The 15440-nt window shown below is 37.1% G+C and overlaps 1 protein-coding gene across 3 annotated transcripts in view; it reads left to right on the plus strand.

Annotated features, from left to right (window-relative positions):
• The window catches only part of LOC129945619 (teneurin-a), a 609733-nt gene that overhangs the window by 564566 nt on the left and 29727 nt on the right, over window positions 1–15440 (plus strand). For all 3 annotated transcript variants that reach the window (XM_056055457.1, XM_056055458.1, XM_056055459.1), the window contains 2 exons: window positions 10484–11856; window positions 13514–14022. In XM_056055457.1, the coding sequence (XP_055911432.1) occupies window positions 10484–11856; window positions 13514–14022 (1882 nt within the window). The remainder of the gene's footprint in view (window positions 1–10483; window positions 11857–13513; window positions 14023–15440) is intronic.

Raw genomic sequence — 15440 nt, forward strand, 5'->3', positions numbered from 1 at the left:
ACAGTGAACAAAAGTGAAGAGACAGAGAAAGTAGGAAACATTTTTGAATTTGTCTGTCTTCCTGTTGGAAAAGAAAATGGCAACTTAATTGAAATACAAAAATGTTTAATTATTTTCTGTGGACAGGAGTGATGTTTTGTTTTATGATTTTTTTTTTGTTCTTACATCCTTTTATGTATGTTTGATTGTGTGGAAGATCTTAAATTAACTTGGATACGAAAAAAAACTAGCTTAAATAGTAAGACGACTTTATAAGAAAGAAAGAATTTTTTGATAGTTGATTTTTTTAATGACGGGAGTGTAAAAAGCATCATTTTTGGAGAGAGTGCTAAAATTCAATTATAATTTTTCAAGAACTCTTTTGCTAACTTAAAATCTTGCAAGATACGTATAGTCAGGTAGATGTTTAAGGCCTTTTTACCTTAAGCAGAAATAGAACGTTGTGTTTGATATCTTAGTTCCATTAAGTGTTTTGGTTGAGATTTAAAAATTTACGAGAACCAATACTGGTCTATATTTTTGTATGATCATGTTTTAAAGATAAACTTAGCAATTTGAGCTAAATTTTCAAGAAAACTATACTTTTCAAAACATTGAAAGTTTTTGACGAAAAAAATATTATTCCCCCGGAGTGTTTGGTTTCCGAAAGGGACATAATTCGTCCAATCCAGTTACAAAAATATGTTAAAATGTCAGGTCAAACTTCGATAAGCGGAAATCAACTGGGCTTGTGTTAGTTGATGTGGAATAAGCATTTGTCTCAGTGTGGCTAAACGCATTACTTATTTACTTAAGGTGGTGCTACAATCTGGGGCGGACCTGGGCCTCAACGAACATGTGTCTCCAGCCAGCTCGGTCCATAGCTGGTTGGTTGAGGTCTTCTCCCACCTGGGTGTGCTACCTGAGTCGCGGTCTTCCTCTACTGCACCGTCCGTCAGGATTGGTTTCAAAGACCTTCCGGGCTGGAGCGTTGATGTCCATTCGCTCTACATGACCTAGCCATCTAAGCCGTTGGACTTTAATTCTGCTAAATAGGTCAGTGTCGCTGTACAGCCCGTACAGTTCGTCGTTATATCTTCTCCTCCATTCTCTATCTATGTGTCCTGGACCAAAAATCATCCAAAGAATTTTTCTATCGAAGCATCCTAAGACGCTTTCATCTTTCTTTGATAGGGTACAGGCCTCAGCGCCATAAATGAGAACCGGGATAGTGAGTGTGAGATGTGAGATGCTCGAGAGAGGACTTTACTTCTCAATTGCCTTCTAAGTCCAAAGAAGCAGCGCTTTGCAAGAGTTATTCCTTGTTTGATTTCAACGCTGGTGTAGTTGTCTGTGTTAAAAGCGGTGCCTAGGTAGACAAAGTCCTTAACTACCTCAAAGTTATAGCTGTGTATGGTGACGTTTTGTCCAAGACAACGTTGTTCAGTGTCCTTTTTTGATGACAGCATATACTTGGTCTTGCCCTCATTCACCTCTAAGCCCATTTTTCTCACTTCCGTCAAAATGCTCAAAAATGCTTCAGTGACATCACGCTTTGATCTTCCAATTATGTCAATATCATCTGCGTATCCGAGTAACTGGATGGAACTTTGGAAGATTGTGCCTCTAGTGTTGACGGTTGAGTTTTGCACATTTTTTCCAGAGCGATGTTGAAGAAGTCGCATGACAGTGCATCGCCTTGTCTAAAACCTTTTTTGACATCAAATGCATCGGTGAGATCTTTTCGGACCTTGATAGAACAGCGTGCATTCTCCATCGTCATTCTACGAAAACGGATAAGCTTGACATGGATGCCAAAACTAGACATTGCTCTGTAGAGCTCTTCCCTATATATACGCGGCTTTAAAATTGGATGGTGGGTATCAATTTGAAGTTCCTAGGTTTTTAAAAAGATCTTCCGTAGTGTGAATATTTGGTCGATAGTGGAATTTCCTGGTGTGAAGCCACACTGATAAGGAACAATCAGCCTTTTGACCAACGCAATTTAGAGGGTCTCCTTTGTTATGTATTGGGCACACTATGCTGAGATTCCACTCATCGGGCATGCTTAGGGTGAGTATTTCTATCTCCCTTACAACGGAATTCGATTCGTCACCGCCGTTATATAATTTGCAGAAGTAGTCTTCCCATATTCTTAACATCGACTGCGGTTCTAATACGATGTTCCCCTGATCGTCTTTACAGGCTTCGGTTCGTGGCTGGTACCCTTGGAAGGTTTTTTTACCTTTTGGTAAAATTTACGAACCTCATTCCTGTTGTGACGTCCATCTATCTCCTTGATCGCGCGCTTCTCATGCTCTCGTTTTTTCCATCTAAGAAGGCGGTGTTCCTCTTTTTTCTTCTGCTCGTAGAGCTCACGAGCAGTGCAGCGACGTTTGTATGCTTGTTGTTCCACTGCGTGCGCTTACTTGAAACCTTGCACTTCAGAGGCGGCATCTCTGATGGCTGCAAGGAAATGTTGCTACTGGTTTTCATTGCTTAATGAAGGCAGCATGGGACTCTTTAAGAGGTTATTAGAGACTCGATCGGAAAAGGACATGGTAGTCTTTTGCGTTTGTAGCCATTTAACGTCGAATCTTCTCACAGTACTTCCTCGTTTTGGCTTGGATCGGGATATCCGTGGCCGTACCTTGGCTACAACGAGGTAGTAGTCCGAGTCAATGTTTGCCCCTCGGAATGTTCGGATATCATGTATACTGGAAAAGTGTCGTGCGTCGATTGCAATGTGGTCAATTTGGTTGACGGTTGATTGATCAGGAGATTTACATCTCCCCTTGTAGATATTGAGATGTGTGAACTGCGTACTAGCTACCAGAACGTCTCGCCCCGCAGCGAAAGCGATCAGCCTGAATCCATTGTCGCAGTTTAATTTCCTTTATAATAAGCAACGTATTATACGTGGTTAACTGTGGCGTATGCGTTATATTTTGAATTAATAGAATATATATTAAAGGTATGTTAAAGCTATTTTTTGCAACTTTCTGTTGGTTTATTATTTTTAAACAGGGTTATCCACTTTCAAAAGTAAGCGTTCATAAATAAAACAAATAGAATATTTTTTGTCATGATATTTCTTTTCATTACAAAGCTTGAACGTTGACATTATATGTGAAATAATACATCATTTAAATGCCATCACGCGAATTGTTGCATTAATCGATTCTTTTGAGATAATTTTCGACAACTTTTAGACAAACATTGGGTGGTATCTCACCCCCAACTTGATGAATGCTGGTTTTTAAGTGCTCAAGAATTGAAAATTTATCTACGTAAGCACGGTCTTTCGCGTAGCCCCACACAAAAAAAGTTCAGCGGCCTTAAATCGCATGGTCTTGCTGGCCAATTTATATCGCCATGGCGAGGATTTAAGCGGCCAGGAAATGTCTCTTGCAATAAAGCTATATTCGTTCGAGTTGTGTGGCATTTGGCAATGCCCTTTTGAAACCACATTTTTTCCAAGTCGAATTCCTCAATACTAGGTAAAAATAAGTCGGTTACTATATGGCCATAAAGCAAATTGACATCATCGTTCTCAAAGAAGTAAGGTCCAAACACGCCTCTGGACCAAAGAGTGCACCAAACAGAGACTTGTATATGTATTGGCTTCTCTTTCATAACTTGTGGATTCTTAGAACCCCAAATACTATCATACCCACGAGTGAAAAATCTTCTTCGTCGCTAAGGAACATTTTGTTCGAAAAATCGACATCAACCGCCTGTTTTTCAAGCGTCCATTCGAGCTGAATAAGCTGGACTTTATATAGTTGTAGGTATATATCCAAATACAAAATACGCGATAATGTACCGTAAGACAGTCCTAGTTCCTAAGAACGACGAGACAATCAACACATTCGGGTCTTCAGCAACACTTTCACTTAGAGCAGCTATATTTTCAGTGGTACGAGCGAAGCGATGATGCACAAGCCTTACAACATCTGTAACCAATCCAGTATCTTCAAATTTCTTCATAACTTTGACAATTGCTTGCGTAGTTGGACGATTATGTTAAACAAAACCTCCTCTTAAGGCATCCTATGTGGCTGTGGCCGAATCACCGTTTTTTTTTAGCAGGTTTTAAGAATTTTTATGCGTTGTGCTATAGTAAAGCCATCTATTTTTGTAAATGTCAAGCTTTCAACTGAGAACAAAAAATGGTTTAACAACTTAATTGGACAGAAGTCATATTCCAACCCTATACTGATTCCGAAAAATGGGTACCCCGTGGCATTCATATGAAGTTTGGCATTTAGTTTCGAAGTCCACCTATCAGAAGACTTATTTTATTTTGGCATTAAATGCTTTGAAAACTTAACCTATATTGATGCATTTTTATGTTATCATCGATATGTTCAGAAACAGCATTCTTTGCTTTAAAGCCATTTTGTAAATCAATATAACCTTCGACTTATACAATCCTTCCTTTTTGTATAGAATTTATCCAATGGCTGCAAGGATCTTCGTTGCGTCTTTTATTTGGTTCTTTGAAAAAAAAAGAGATATAATCCATACATATTATAAATGATACTATAATATTAATACACTAGATTCTAAAGTATTATGAAAAATAATATGAAGATAGTAACATGGGTAAGGTATACCTATTTATCTGTCATTTTTTTCACAAAGGCACAAACATACCTTGTGTTGTGTATATTAAGTTTCTTTGATGGAAGTGACTGAAAAGCAGCTCATACAATACTATACACTATTATACACTACACGTATCCTCTTAAAGTCACCCTTGAGATTTTGCTCTTGCCTTTTCATTTAATATTTTTTTTCTTTCTTATTTACTAAAATACATACTATACACATATGTATATATACATACATGCATATAGAATAGAAAAGCGAGTAAAAATAAAAATAGTTAGGTAAAAAAATAATACTCAAAATCACTAGTGCTGAAAACATGGAAAATGCATGACAACAGCAGAAACTGTTCCATTGGAACATCCATACTTTTATACGTATGTGTATGTGTACCTACCTGTTCTATAGGTATAGAAGTTGTAGATAGGTACATACAGTACACACTCGCTCGACCGACAGTTACTACTTCTTCATATTACATACTATAAGCAAAAAGCACCGTTGAGAGCGTTACGATCCTACCTACAGCAACAGCATGAAAAGATGATGAAAAAATAAGAGCAAAGAAAAAAGAATGTCTGCAAAACAAGACTAGGTATAGGTGAAGGTATATCCTTCACGAAAATGCAATTTTTGAAACGAAAAACACAACGACGACCGCGTTCGTTGGAGACGTCGTCGGCGGTGTAGCGTCCTCGTAGTCGTCCTCGTCTTCGTCCTCGTCGCCGTTGGTGGCGTCATCGTCGTCGTTATTTTCGGAACACTGAAAACATCGTTCACTCACATCCCAAGACTGGACTACATCAGACTTGCTCCAGTGCTGCGTTCTGTACTCAATACCTACATATTATATAAGTATAAAGAAACTTACATCCAGTACCAATACAGCAATATGTACACAGCTAGCATAACGGTGCTGGGGCTGGCGGTGGTGCCGCCTGGTGAATTCAATTTCGCATTGGAATGATTTCCACGTAGCCGTGCCCTGGAAAAACATTCTCCCCCCTTATATCTTACCCCCGAGTAACATGTGCAGCGCAAACAGTATTTTCAGACAAGTGTTGATCTAGGATTCAGGACCTGGCCAAGAGTATGAATTATTATTAGTGTGTGTATTTGTTTGTATGTATGTAAGTACCTTTGTATATATATACACATTCTTTGGTCATCGCGTATATTATCTCTAGTTAAACTATACCACCCTCATAGTTTAAAACTTGGTAGATTTTTCTATCTTCTATTTTTTAATTTTTTCAAAGGACGTCTGCCCTTTTATGATTTTTTGCTGATACAAGTTATAAGTGTGTTTATATATGTATGTTTGTATGTTATTCGAGAATATATAGCGGTTTTTTATTTTTCGATTTAATTGCATTGTCCACTATATCAGAAACTTCTCCGAAAAACACAATAAAGAATGATATAAAATTATAGCAACCAACTAAGAAGATTTTTTAAAATATTACTATAATAATAAAATTAATTATATAATAATAAATTTAATTTTGTATAGGTTTTATTCGTTTCCAATTTTGAAAAATCTGTATTTACACCCATTGGGAGACTTGACAAATTACCAAATTTGAATGCTCACGAATACGTTGAGCTCTCGTAATATCTAAAAATAACAAAATAAATTGGGTGGCGCAGCAGTCCGTTGAGAACGAGGGCCTAGTGACTTACAACTCTCAACCATTCCTGTGTGCGAGTTATGTTGTCAGGAATGGAGGGACCTACAGTTTATGTGCCGAATCCGAACGGCTAATTTCAGAAAGCACTTTTTCATGACAAGACTTACTCTTGGAGAATTTGTCAATTCCTCGCAAGAGGCAGTATCCGTAAAAAAACTTTAGATGGCATAGGCAGGGATCGAAACGAAGACCTCTGGTATGACAGCCCAAGGCACTAACCATCATGCTACGAGTACGACAATATCGGAATATCTAACAATCCTTTAACAATCCCCTAATTTTAAATTTCAAATGTGAAATTTTAAAATAGTAAAAGAAACATGTTAAAGAATCAGAGAGTATATTGGTACTTAAGTACATCTCAATTTTCTTCATACTTATGTTTGAAAATTATACAACTCAGAGTTCACCAAAACTCGTACTTGTGGTAGGAAACATATTTATAAATACTTAAAGTACTCAAATCAAATTTTAAGTTCTCAACTTGTATCAATTTATTTTGCACTTTAATGTCCTTTTAATGCTTAAGTACTGTCCAATACTCATGTGCTCTAAAGATTATCAAGTAATATTTTTGAAGTATACTTGAAGTTAATTTTAACTTAAAAGAAATCAAAGTAAAAAACGAATTGAAACGGAATTAATATTCAAAAGGAATCGAAATGAAGAATTCAAGTTAGCCACGAGTCTCAGTATATGAATACTACTAATTTTGAAGTATAGAATGTATTGGTTTGATATTAAAAAAAAAGCATACAAGAAGTAATTGATGTTTATTTCATCAAAGAAGAAAAAAAATAGTGGAAAACGAAATCAGTCAAATATGTACGCCATGGTTTTGGTTTAAAGAAAGTATCCTTTTTCAAAAAAAAGTTTTACAACCTAAAAATGTTACTTCCTTACTTAAGGTGGCGCTACATTCCTGTGTGAACTAGGGCCTCACCCAACAAACTTCTCCTTCTAGCTCGGTCCCTAGCTAGATGTCTCCACTTTCGCGCTCCAAGTTATGTAAGTTCACCTTCCACTTGTGTGCGCCACCTGATCCGCGGTCTTCCTCTACTGCGCTGCCCTGTGGGTGTGAATTCGAAGACTTTCCAGGCCGGAGCATTGGTTTCAATGCGATCTACGTGACCCAGTCATCTAAGTCGTTGGACTTTTACACTTTTGGCTAAGCCTACGTCGCTGTATAGCCCGTACAGCTCGTTGTTCCATCTTCTTCTCCACTCCCCTTCGATGCATACGGGACAGTAGATCACACGAAGAACTTTTCTCTCGAAGCGACCCAAGGTGTTTTCATCCGGTTTTGTCATAGTCCATGCTTCTGCACCGTATAGCAGGACGGGGATGATAACGGTCTTATATAGCATCACTTTGGTCCCTCGAAAGAGGACTTTACCACTCAAATGCTTTCTTAGTCCAAAGAAACAGCGGTTAGCAAGAGTTATTCTGCGTTTGATCTCAGCGCTGGTGTCGTTTTCTAGGCAATATTAAGTAGACTGATAGTTAGTGCAGTTTAGAGGGTCTCCTTTTTTCAGGATCGGTCAAACAATACTGAGGTTCTATTCTTCGGGCATGCTTTCTTCCGACCATATCCTACAGATAAGTAGGTGCATGCTCCTAACCAACTTATCTCCAGCTGCTTTAAAGATCTCGTCGTCGCCGTTATACAGTCTGCAGAAGTGGTCCTTCCATATCCTCAGCATTGACTGCGGTTCCACTATGATGTTTCCACTTTCGTCTTTGCAGCCTTCGGTTCTAGGTTTATGTACCTGTAAATTTTGTTTCACCTGTTCATAAAACTTTCTAACTTCATTCCTGCTTTTAAACCCCTCAACAACTTCGAGCGCACGCTTCTCATGCCCTCTCTTTTTCCTTCTGAGAAGTCGGCGTTAATCTCGCCTCTTCTGCTCATAGACCTCATGAACAGCTCGCGTCCTTTAATGCAGCGCCGCTTTACGTGCCTGTTGTTTGGCTGGATTTGCCTGCCGACATTCCTCATCAAACCAGGGGTTCCTTGTTTGTGGCTGTTTAAAACCCAGCACATCAGAGGCGGCTTCTCTGATTGCATCTTAGCAATGTTGCCACTGGTTTTCGATACCTTGTGTTGACGGCAGAGAACTTCGAGAAAGGTTACTTGTTACTCGGTCGGAAAAGGATTTGGTGATCTCTTTCGATTTTAGCCGTTCGACGTTGTACCTTCTCCCAGCAACTCCCTGTTTTGCCTTGGGTCTGGAAATCCGAAGTGCTAACTTGGCTACAGCGAGGTAGTGGTCCGAGTCGATGTTAGCTCCTCGGAAAGTTCCATGATGCTGGAAGTCTGACGTCGATCTCAATATAGTCAATCTGGTTGACGGTAAATTGATCTGGAGAAGTCCAAGTTCCTTTGTGGATGTTGAGGTGTGGAAAACGCGTACTGGCTACCATGACGTTTTGCCCTGCAACACCGAAAGATCTTGGTTAATTGAAATTACAACTTGGGGCACTTTTTTTGAAAAATTTTTTTGATCGTATAGAACGCCAACTGCCGGAAAATGATAAGTTATAATAAGATCACTACCTTAACAGAGGTCTATTCGAAATGATATCTCTTATTAGAAAACCCTTTACAAGCACGAACGAACAAGTATTTAAATAATTGAAATACCAAATGAGTTCAACAAAATTTTTTTAAGCCATTAAATACTTAAGTATTTGCAAGTAGTTGAAAGTCATATTTCTTCTTTATTAAGTTCAAAAGCTACAAATTTAAAATAATAAATGCTTAACAAACACTTTGAAGAACTTGGCTTTGATCATACTGATATTATATTAACTCATGGTTGTACTTTGGCAACTTAAATTTTAAGCTCAAACCTTATATGTTTTGTTATCATAAGTAACTTAAAAAAACATTCAAACATAGTTAATAAGACGAAATTCAAGAAGTTTATCAGTTAACCAATCTACTTTATTTTCGACAAAAGATCCAAAGCTTTGTGGTTAAGAAGTTTATTGATCTAATCTTCTTAGAATTATTATGTTATTAACCATAAAATGTAATTTACGAAATAAAACACATTTCCCATCCAGATTTCGACCTAAAATTCTCCTGATTTATATAAATCATATTTCCTCATAAAATGAACATAGTACGTCAAAAGATAACGGAATAGGTATTCTATGAAATTTAAGCCTTGGCAGATATGTATAAGTATTACTTCCCTCAATTTAAGCAAAGAACTAATAAAATCTCTTTCAAAATTCAGGTAAATAAACTACTCTCTAGCACGTTTTATCTTCAATATATGAATGAATGAATAGTCCTTAAATTGGATCAGCATCTATTTTCCTCTCTCTCTCTCTCTCTCTCTCATTCTCTGTTAATATAGAGAAAAAGAAGAAGAAGAATAATATTGCACATTTTGCAATACCATTTCAGTTTGTATGTTGGAAATTGCTTGAGTATAGCTTCACAATTACCGCATGGCAATTAATGTATAATTGATTTTGCATCAAGGACCAATGCACACACATAAAGTGTTTTGATTTACGAGTAGAGTACGTTTGTATGTGTGGAATTGAATACATATATGTAGGTACTTTATTCGTTTGTAACTTGTTTTCAAAATGTTGAAAATCGAATTGAAGTTTTTGTGACGCCCTGTTGAACGTAAATTGAAATCTGGGAAGGAAATATTGTTTCATCATTATATCATCATATGTATGTGTATAAGACACTGGATATACGTATATCTACAAATTTTAACTGCATATGTCTGTTTGATTCAATGTTTAATTATTCCATCAAAAGAACCGAAAATTGTAACAATCATTTGAGTTTTACAAGTACACACATTGAAGTAAGAAACAAATAGACAGGGTGTTTTATTGATGTTATATTTTGTGTAGTATATCCTTGAAAACTTTTCTCTCTATTAAAATACTTTGATTTAATTTATTTATACCACAATAATAAATTGTATTCGTTTTATAGACCTTTTAATATTACACATAAAATATAATACAACTACATATTTTTAAAACAATAATTTAAATTACAATTTTATTTTTAGCATTAAAATGTTATTACAAAAGAAAAATATACACCCTGTAAATTGATTTAGTTTTGTGAAGTTTTCAATCATCAAATCCTTTCAGTACTGTACTGATGTGTAATTCAACATCCTCTCTAACATGTATTTTTGGTCTTTTCATCACAGATTGTTCAAGAATCCATCCAGATTCCGGGCTCTGGTCTCCATCTTACATATCAATCATCGCAGGCTTCCGGATATTTGAGCATCGTTCGGATGCGTTTGACTTCGGAGCATATACCAAGTACATTGACTCATGTTCATGTTGGAGTGGAAATTGAAGGTGCCCTGCATGTGAAGACATACGAAGCCGATCCCAATTTAATACACACATTTGCGTGGAACAAACGCAACGTGTACCGACAGAAGGTGTACGGAGTGACGATTGCTCGTATATCGGTTGGCTACCAGCACTCGACGTGCAAATCTCCTGTATGGACAACTCAAACAGCCAAGTTGCAGGGATACGATGTAGATATTTCGGACATTGGTGGTTGGGGATTGGATATTCACCATCACTACAATTTCCACGAGGGAATATTGCAGAAGGGTGATGGAAGCACCTTACACATGAAGGAGTATCCTCGAACGGTAAAAGTTGTTATGGGAACGGGTCTGCAACGCCCACTTAATTGTCCCGACCACTGCAATGGCATTGCAAAAGACGCACGGCTCCTTACCCCAATTGCATTGGCATCCGGTCCCGATGGTAGCTTGTACGTGGGCGACTTCAATCTCGTGCGACGTATCACACCAGATGGCGAAGTGTTCACCATTCTTCAATTGAGTGCCACCCAAGTCTCCTACCAATACTACTTGGCCGTATCGCCAGCCGATGGCCATTTGTACATATCCGATCCAGAGAAGCACCAAATACTGCGCCTTCTTCGGCTGGAAAAGGTCAAAGATCCCAGCATCAACAGTGAGCCGGTTGTTGGCAGTGGCCAGCGATGCATACCCGGCGACGAAGGTAATTGCGGTGACGGTGGGCCAGCATTGCAGGCGAGGTTGTCACATCCGAAAGGCCTGGCCATTGCAGCAGACCGCACAATGTACATCGCTGACGGAACAAACATCCGAGCCGTTGATCCGAAGGGCATCATTCATACGCTAATTGGCCACCATGGGCATCACAACCACTGGAGTCCAGCTCCATGTTCGGGCACCCTTATGGCCAACCAGGCACAATTGCAATGGCCCACCGGATTGGCGTTAAGTCCTTTAGACGGCTCCTTGCATTTCATCGACGATCGGCTAGTCCTGCGTCTGACATCCGACATGAAGATTCGCGTTGTTGCTGGCACACCCCTGCACTGCAATAACAATCAGGACAAAAACAAGACAAACGACAGCGTCCTCGGCACAGTCCTGGCTATGGCTTTCTCGCCATTCGGTGAGCTCTATATTGCAGACAGTGATTCGCGGCGTGTTAATTCGATTCGCGTTGTCGACACAACGGGAAATATGAGATATTTTGCTGGCAAACAGGAAAATTTGGGGTAAGTCTATATGAATTTATAGTTTGAAGTACATTTTATCGAAGCGAAAGCGCATTTTCTTTGTTTTGCATTCGGGGTATTGATTATATGTTTAGCTAAGAGCATGTTAACGGGATAATTTTTGTTTATTCAAACTACAGCAGTATAATGAGGGTCAAAGTTTGGATTGTGTTTCAGGATAAAGGGTGTTTCTCTTGAAATTAATTTCTGAGCTAAGAATAAGCACCAAATGTGGATGCGTATTTTTAAAGGCACTAGAAGCATCAGAAGTCCAACAAAGTTTCAAAATATTCAAATGCTTATTTGAGCTTTTTAAAATTTTAAAAGTCACCTAACAGCTTACTTTAATAAACTAAAAGATTTAAAATAAAATGAATGTGGATCTTGTGGTCTTATGACATCTTTTTACAGTTCTGAATCTCACTGCTTTTGTAGTTTTTTTTTTCACCATTCTGAAAAGTCGAAATATTTTTAATGGCTTAGAAACTAAAAGAGCTTAAGCATTAGTTTAGATCCTACCTTTTGTTATTAAATGCGACTTTTTTTTTAATATTTACTTACGTTTAGAAATTTTACGAAGAAGCTTTTGAAAATATGTCAGGTAAAAAGATTATCTGACTGTACATGCATTTATTTCCATGCCAATTCTAATTTAAAGGACTTTTATAAGCTTTACAAATTTCTTTGATGGTAAAATTCTCACTTATTACATACAAAGTAACTGAACTTTACTGGATATGGCTTAAACTTTGTTGCCATGGGTAAAAGTGTAAAACTGTTTTTAAGCTTTCTTCACCCCTGTCCTAAAAACACATCGTTATGGTGCAGCGTAAAGTCACACTTTTATAAAGTCTCTGTGTAAGGCATTCTCAACCCTACCTTTCCCTAAATTATCTTCAACATGCTTAAGGATTTTTGCTATCCATGTTCTATTTTCCACTAGAAAATAAAGTTAAATTAAATTGTAACACCAAAATCCGCTCAAACCATAACAACGCTAAAAAAATCGGAAAAACCAAAAATGAAAATAAGATGAAAACAATCAGCGAAAACCAAACCACAATGAACCGCTTTTTGGCAGACAAATCCGGAAACTAAAACAGTTTTGTGATGTTATTTTTTCTTTTGTTTAGTTTTGGTGCTGGACATTAGCAGAAATCGAAAAAGACGATGTGCAGCAAACAACATGGGTGCAAAGAGGATTTAACAGAGATCCTTGTACCCAATCTAGCTTGCCCTTAAATAAAAAAAAAGAAATAGGGTACAAATTTAACCAACGAACTGTGTGAGACGAAGCACACTGATAATGGCTGTCATCTTTTTATCCGGCCCTCTACGTTGTCAAGTTTAATTTCTTTTTTTTTGTTTGGTTTTTGGTTTTCCGTGTGCTCTTCATTTCCCAGGCTGTTTTTTAAGTCTCTCAATTGTCTGCATCCTTGTTTCTATGAAGATGCTTTTTATACGACTGTGCAGTTTTCATCTTCTTTTTTTGTGTTTGTTGCTGTAGTGACATATTTTTCATCCTGATGGTTTGTGTCGTGCGAAATATTTCCACTTAACACAACACAACCCAACCTAACATACAGCCTTGCCTTTACATAATTTAAATATGAAAAAAAAACAAAGTCCTTGGAACTAATGATAACGATAATTACAGGTCGCTGGCATGTGATTGCACTACGAACACCAACAATAACGGTAGCTCGTCTACACAATACTCGACTACAGTTAATCCGACTAGAAACGGAAATACGATGGGAAATCCTGGCGGTACAACTCCATCGTTGACTTCGTCGTCATCGTTGTCGTCCTCGTCGTCGTCCTCGTCTAGCAATGGCAATGGTGGTGGAATTGGTTCTGGTGGTGTTGCAGCAGCAGGCGGAGGAATTATGGGAATTGGTGCTGGTTCGGGTTGTTTATGCAATGGCGGTAACATCATGACAACTGGTCCCACGACAACTACAACAGTGTTGCTAGGTGCTAAGGTAGCAGGCAACGGTGGTAATGCCGGTAACATTGGAGGGCTTTCTGGTCTTGGTGGCGGAACAATTAATGAAGACGGAACCCTTAGTAATGCAGAGACTTTGTTATCCTCAAATGCTAGATTCCAGGCGATTTCCGCAATTGCCGTTGCACAGGATGGTGTCATCAATGTTGCCGATCAAGGTAAGTTTTTTTGTTTTCTTTAATTTGGGTTTTGTGTAGAAAAAAAAAACCACTAGAAATTATAGAGAAAAGTTTTACAATGTAACTTAAAAAATTGAATATTATAAAAGTGTTGGGCGTATTTTTGAAAAATATTGGTATTCGAGAACAATAATGACGGAATTCAAAAAATACTTTTTTACTAAAATTACCATCAGTCTTTTTGTAGATAATAAACTTCTACTAAATTGAATGAGGGAAAACTAAATTTGAAATTATTATATTTTTAAACATAACTTTTAAGATAACTATTGTAGTGAAAAGTACTTTTTAAGGTTGATAAAGCTTTTGCAAACATATGAATTGTTTCACTATTTTATGTATATAACAATTTGCTAAGAAAAGTATTTGTTTCTAATAAATTCTTTTGTACATTTTTGAAAGTTAATTTAAAGGTTGAACAAAACTAAACAACTATTTGTCCATATTTCGAAACTGATTTTAGTCATTCGGATAGAAATACATTAATATTACAATGACTACAGCATTTACCCATTAAGGATTCCCAAAATAATCTGTATTACGTTAATTAAGACTTAACTGTAATGCACCTTTGTTTTATTATCTTTTAAAGTAATTAGAACGTATTAGGATACTGTGGCGTATACGTACTATTTCATAGGTTATTGATTTTTTAACCAATATATAAAATATAGCAGCTGAGAAGAAAAAAACAATTTTTCTATTTCTCTCAATTTTCTTTTCATTTTGTATGTCCTAATGTTAAGCTTAAAAATTTCAAACTTTATTCTTAAGCTTGATTCTGACACCCCATAATTTTTGTTTACATTACACATACGAGTATCTCTTTTTCTCAAATAAAATAATAATGCTATAATATGTATAAATTAAATTAAAACTTTCTCGTCATTTATGTATTTCCCTTATTTTTAATAACAAAGTCTATTTGCCCTTAAAGTTCACCCTTTTTGTTTTAAAATTGTTTTGTATTTTCTTGCGAATGTCATTAATTTTATAAATTTCGACTTTATCTTCTTCCGCGCACACATACAAACATACCTCACATGAACACGGATATTTATTTCCCAGCCAGCCTTTAAATGAATTTCCTCTTCGAATCACGTAAAATTCGTCCTTTACACGACAAAAGACAAAACAAAAGCTTCATTGCTGCAAAGACCTATTTTCTCTTCACGATTTTTGTTTTTCCTTTTTGTAATATATCTGCTTATCAGCATACAACTCGTATCCTTATTTGCCAAAAGCGGAAAAGAACAAAACACAAACAAAAAAAAACAGAAGAAAAATGAGAGATAGAGAGGAGAAACGCAATTTTCATTACTCCAATGTCAGTGAATTAAATTGACATTCCAAAGAGCTTATCACATACAATCAATCAGTCAGACAGACTGATTCTC

The sequence above is a fragment of the Eupeodes corollae genome, chromosome 2, assembly GCF_945859685.1.
Source record: "Eupeodes corollae chromosome 2, idEupCoro1.1, whole genome shotgun sequence".
Classification (NCBI taxonomy): Eukaryota; Metazoa; Arthropoda; class Insecta; order Diptera; family Syrphidae; genus Eupeodes; species Eupeodes corollae.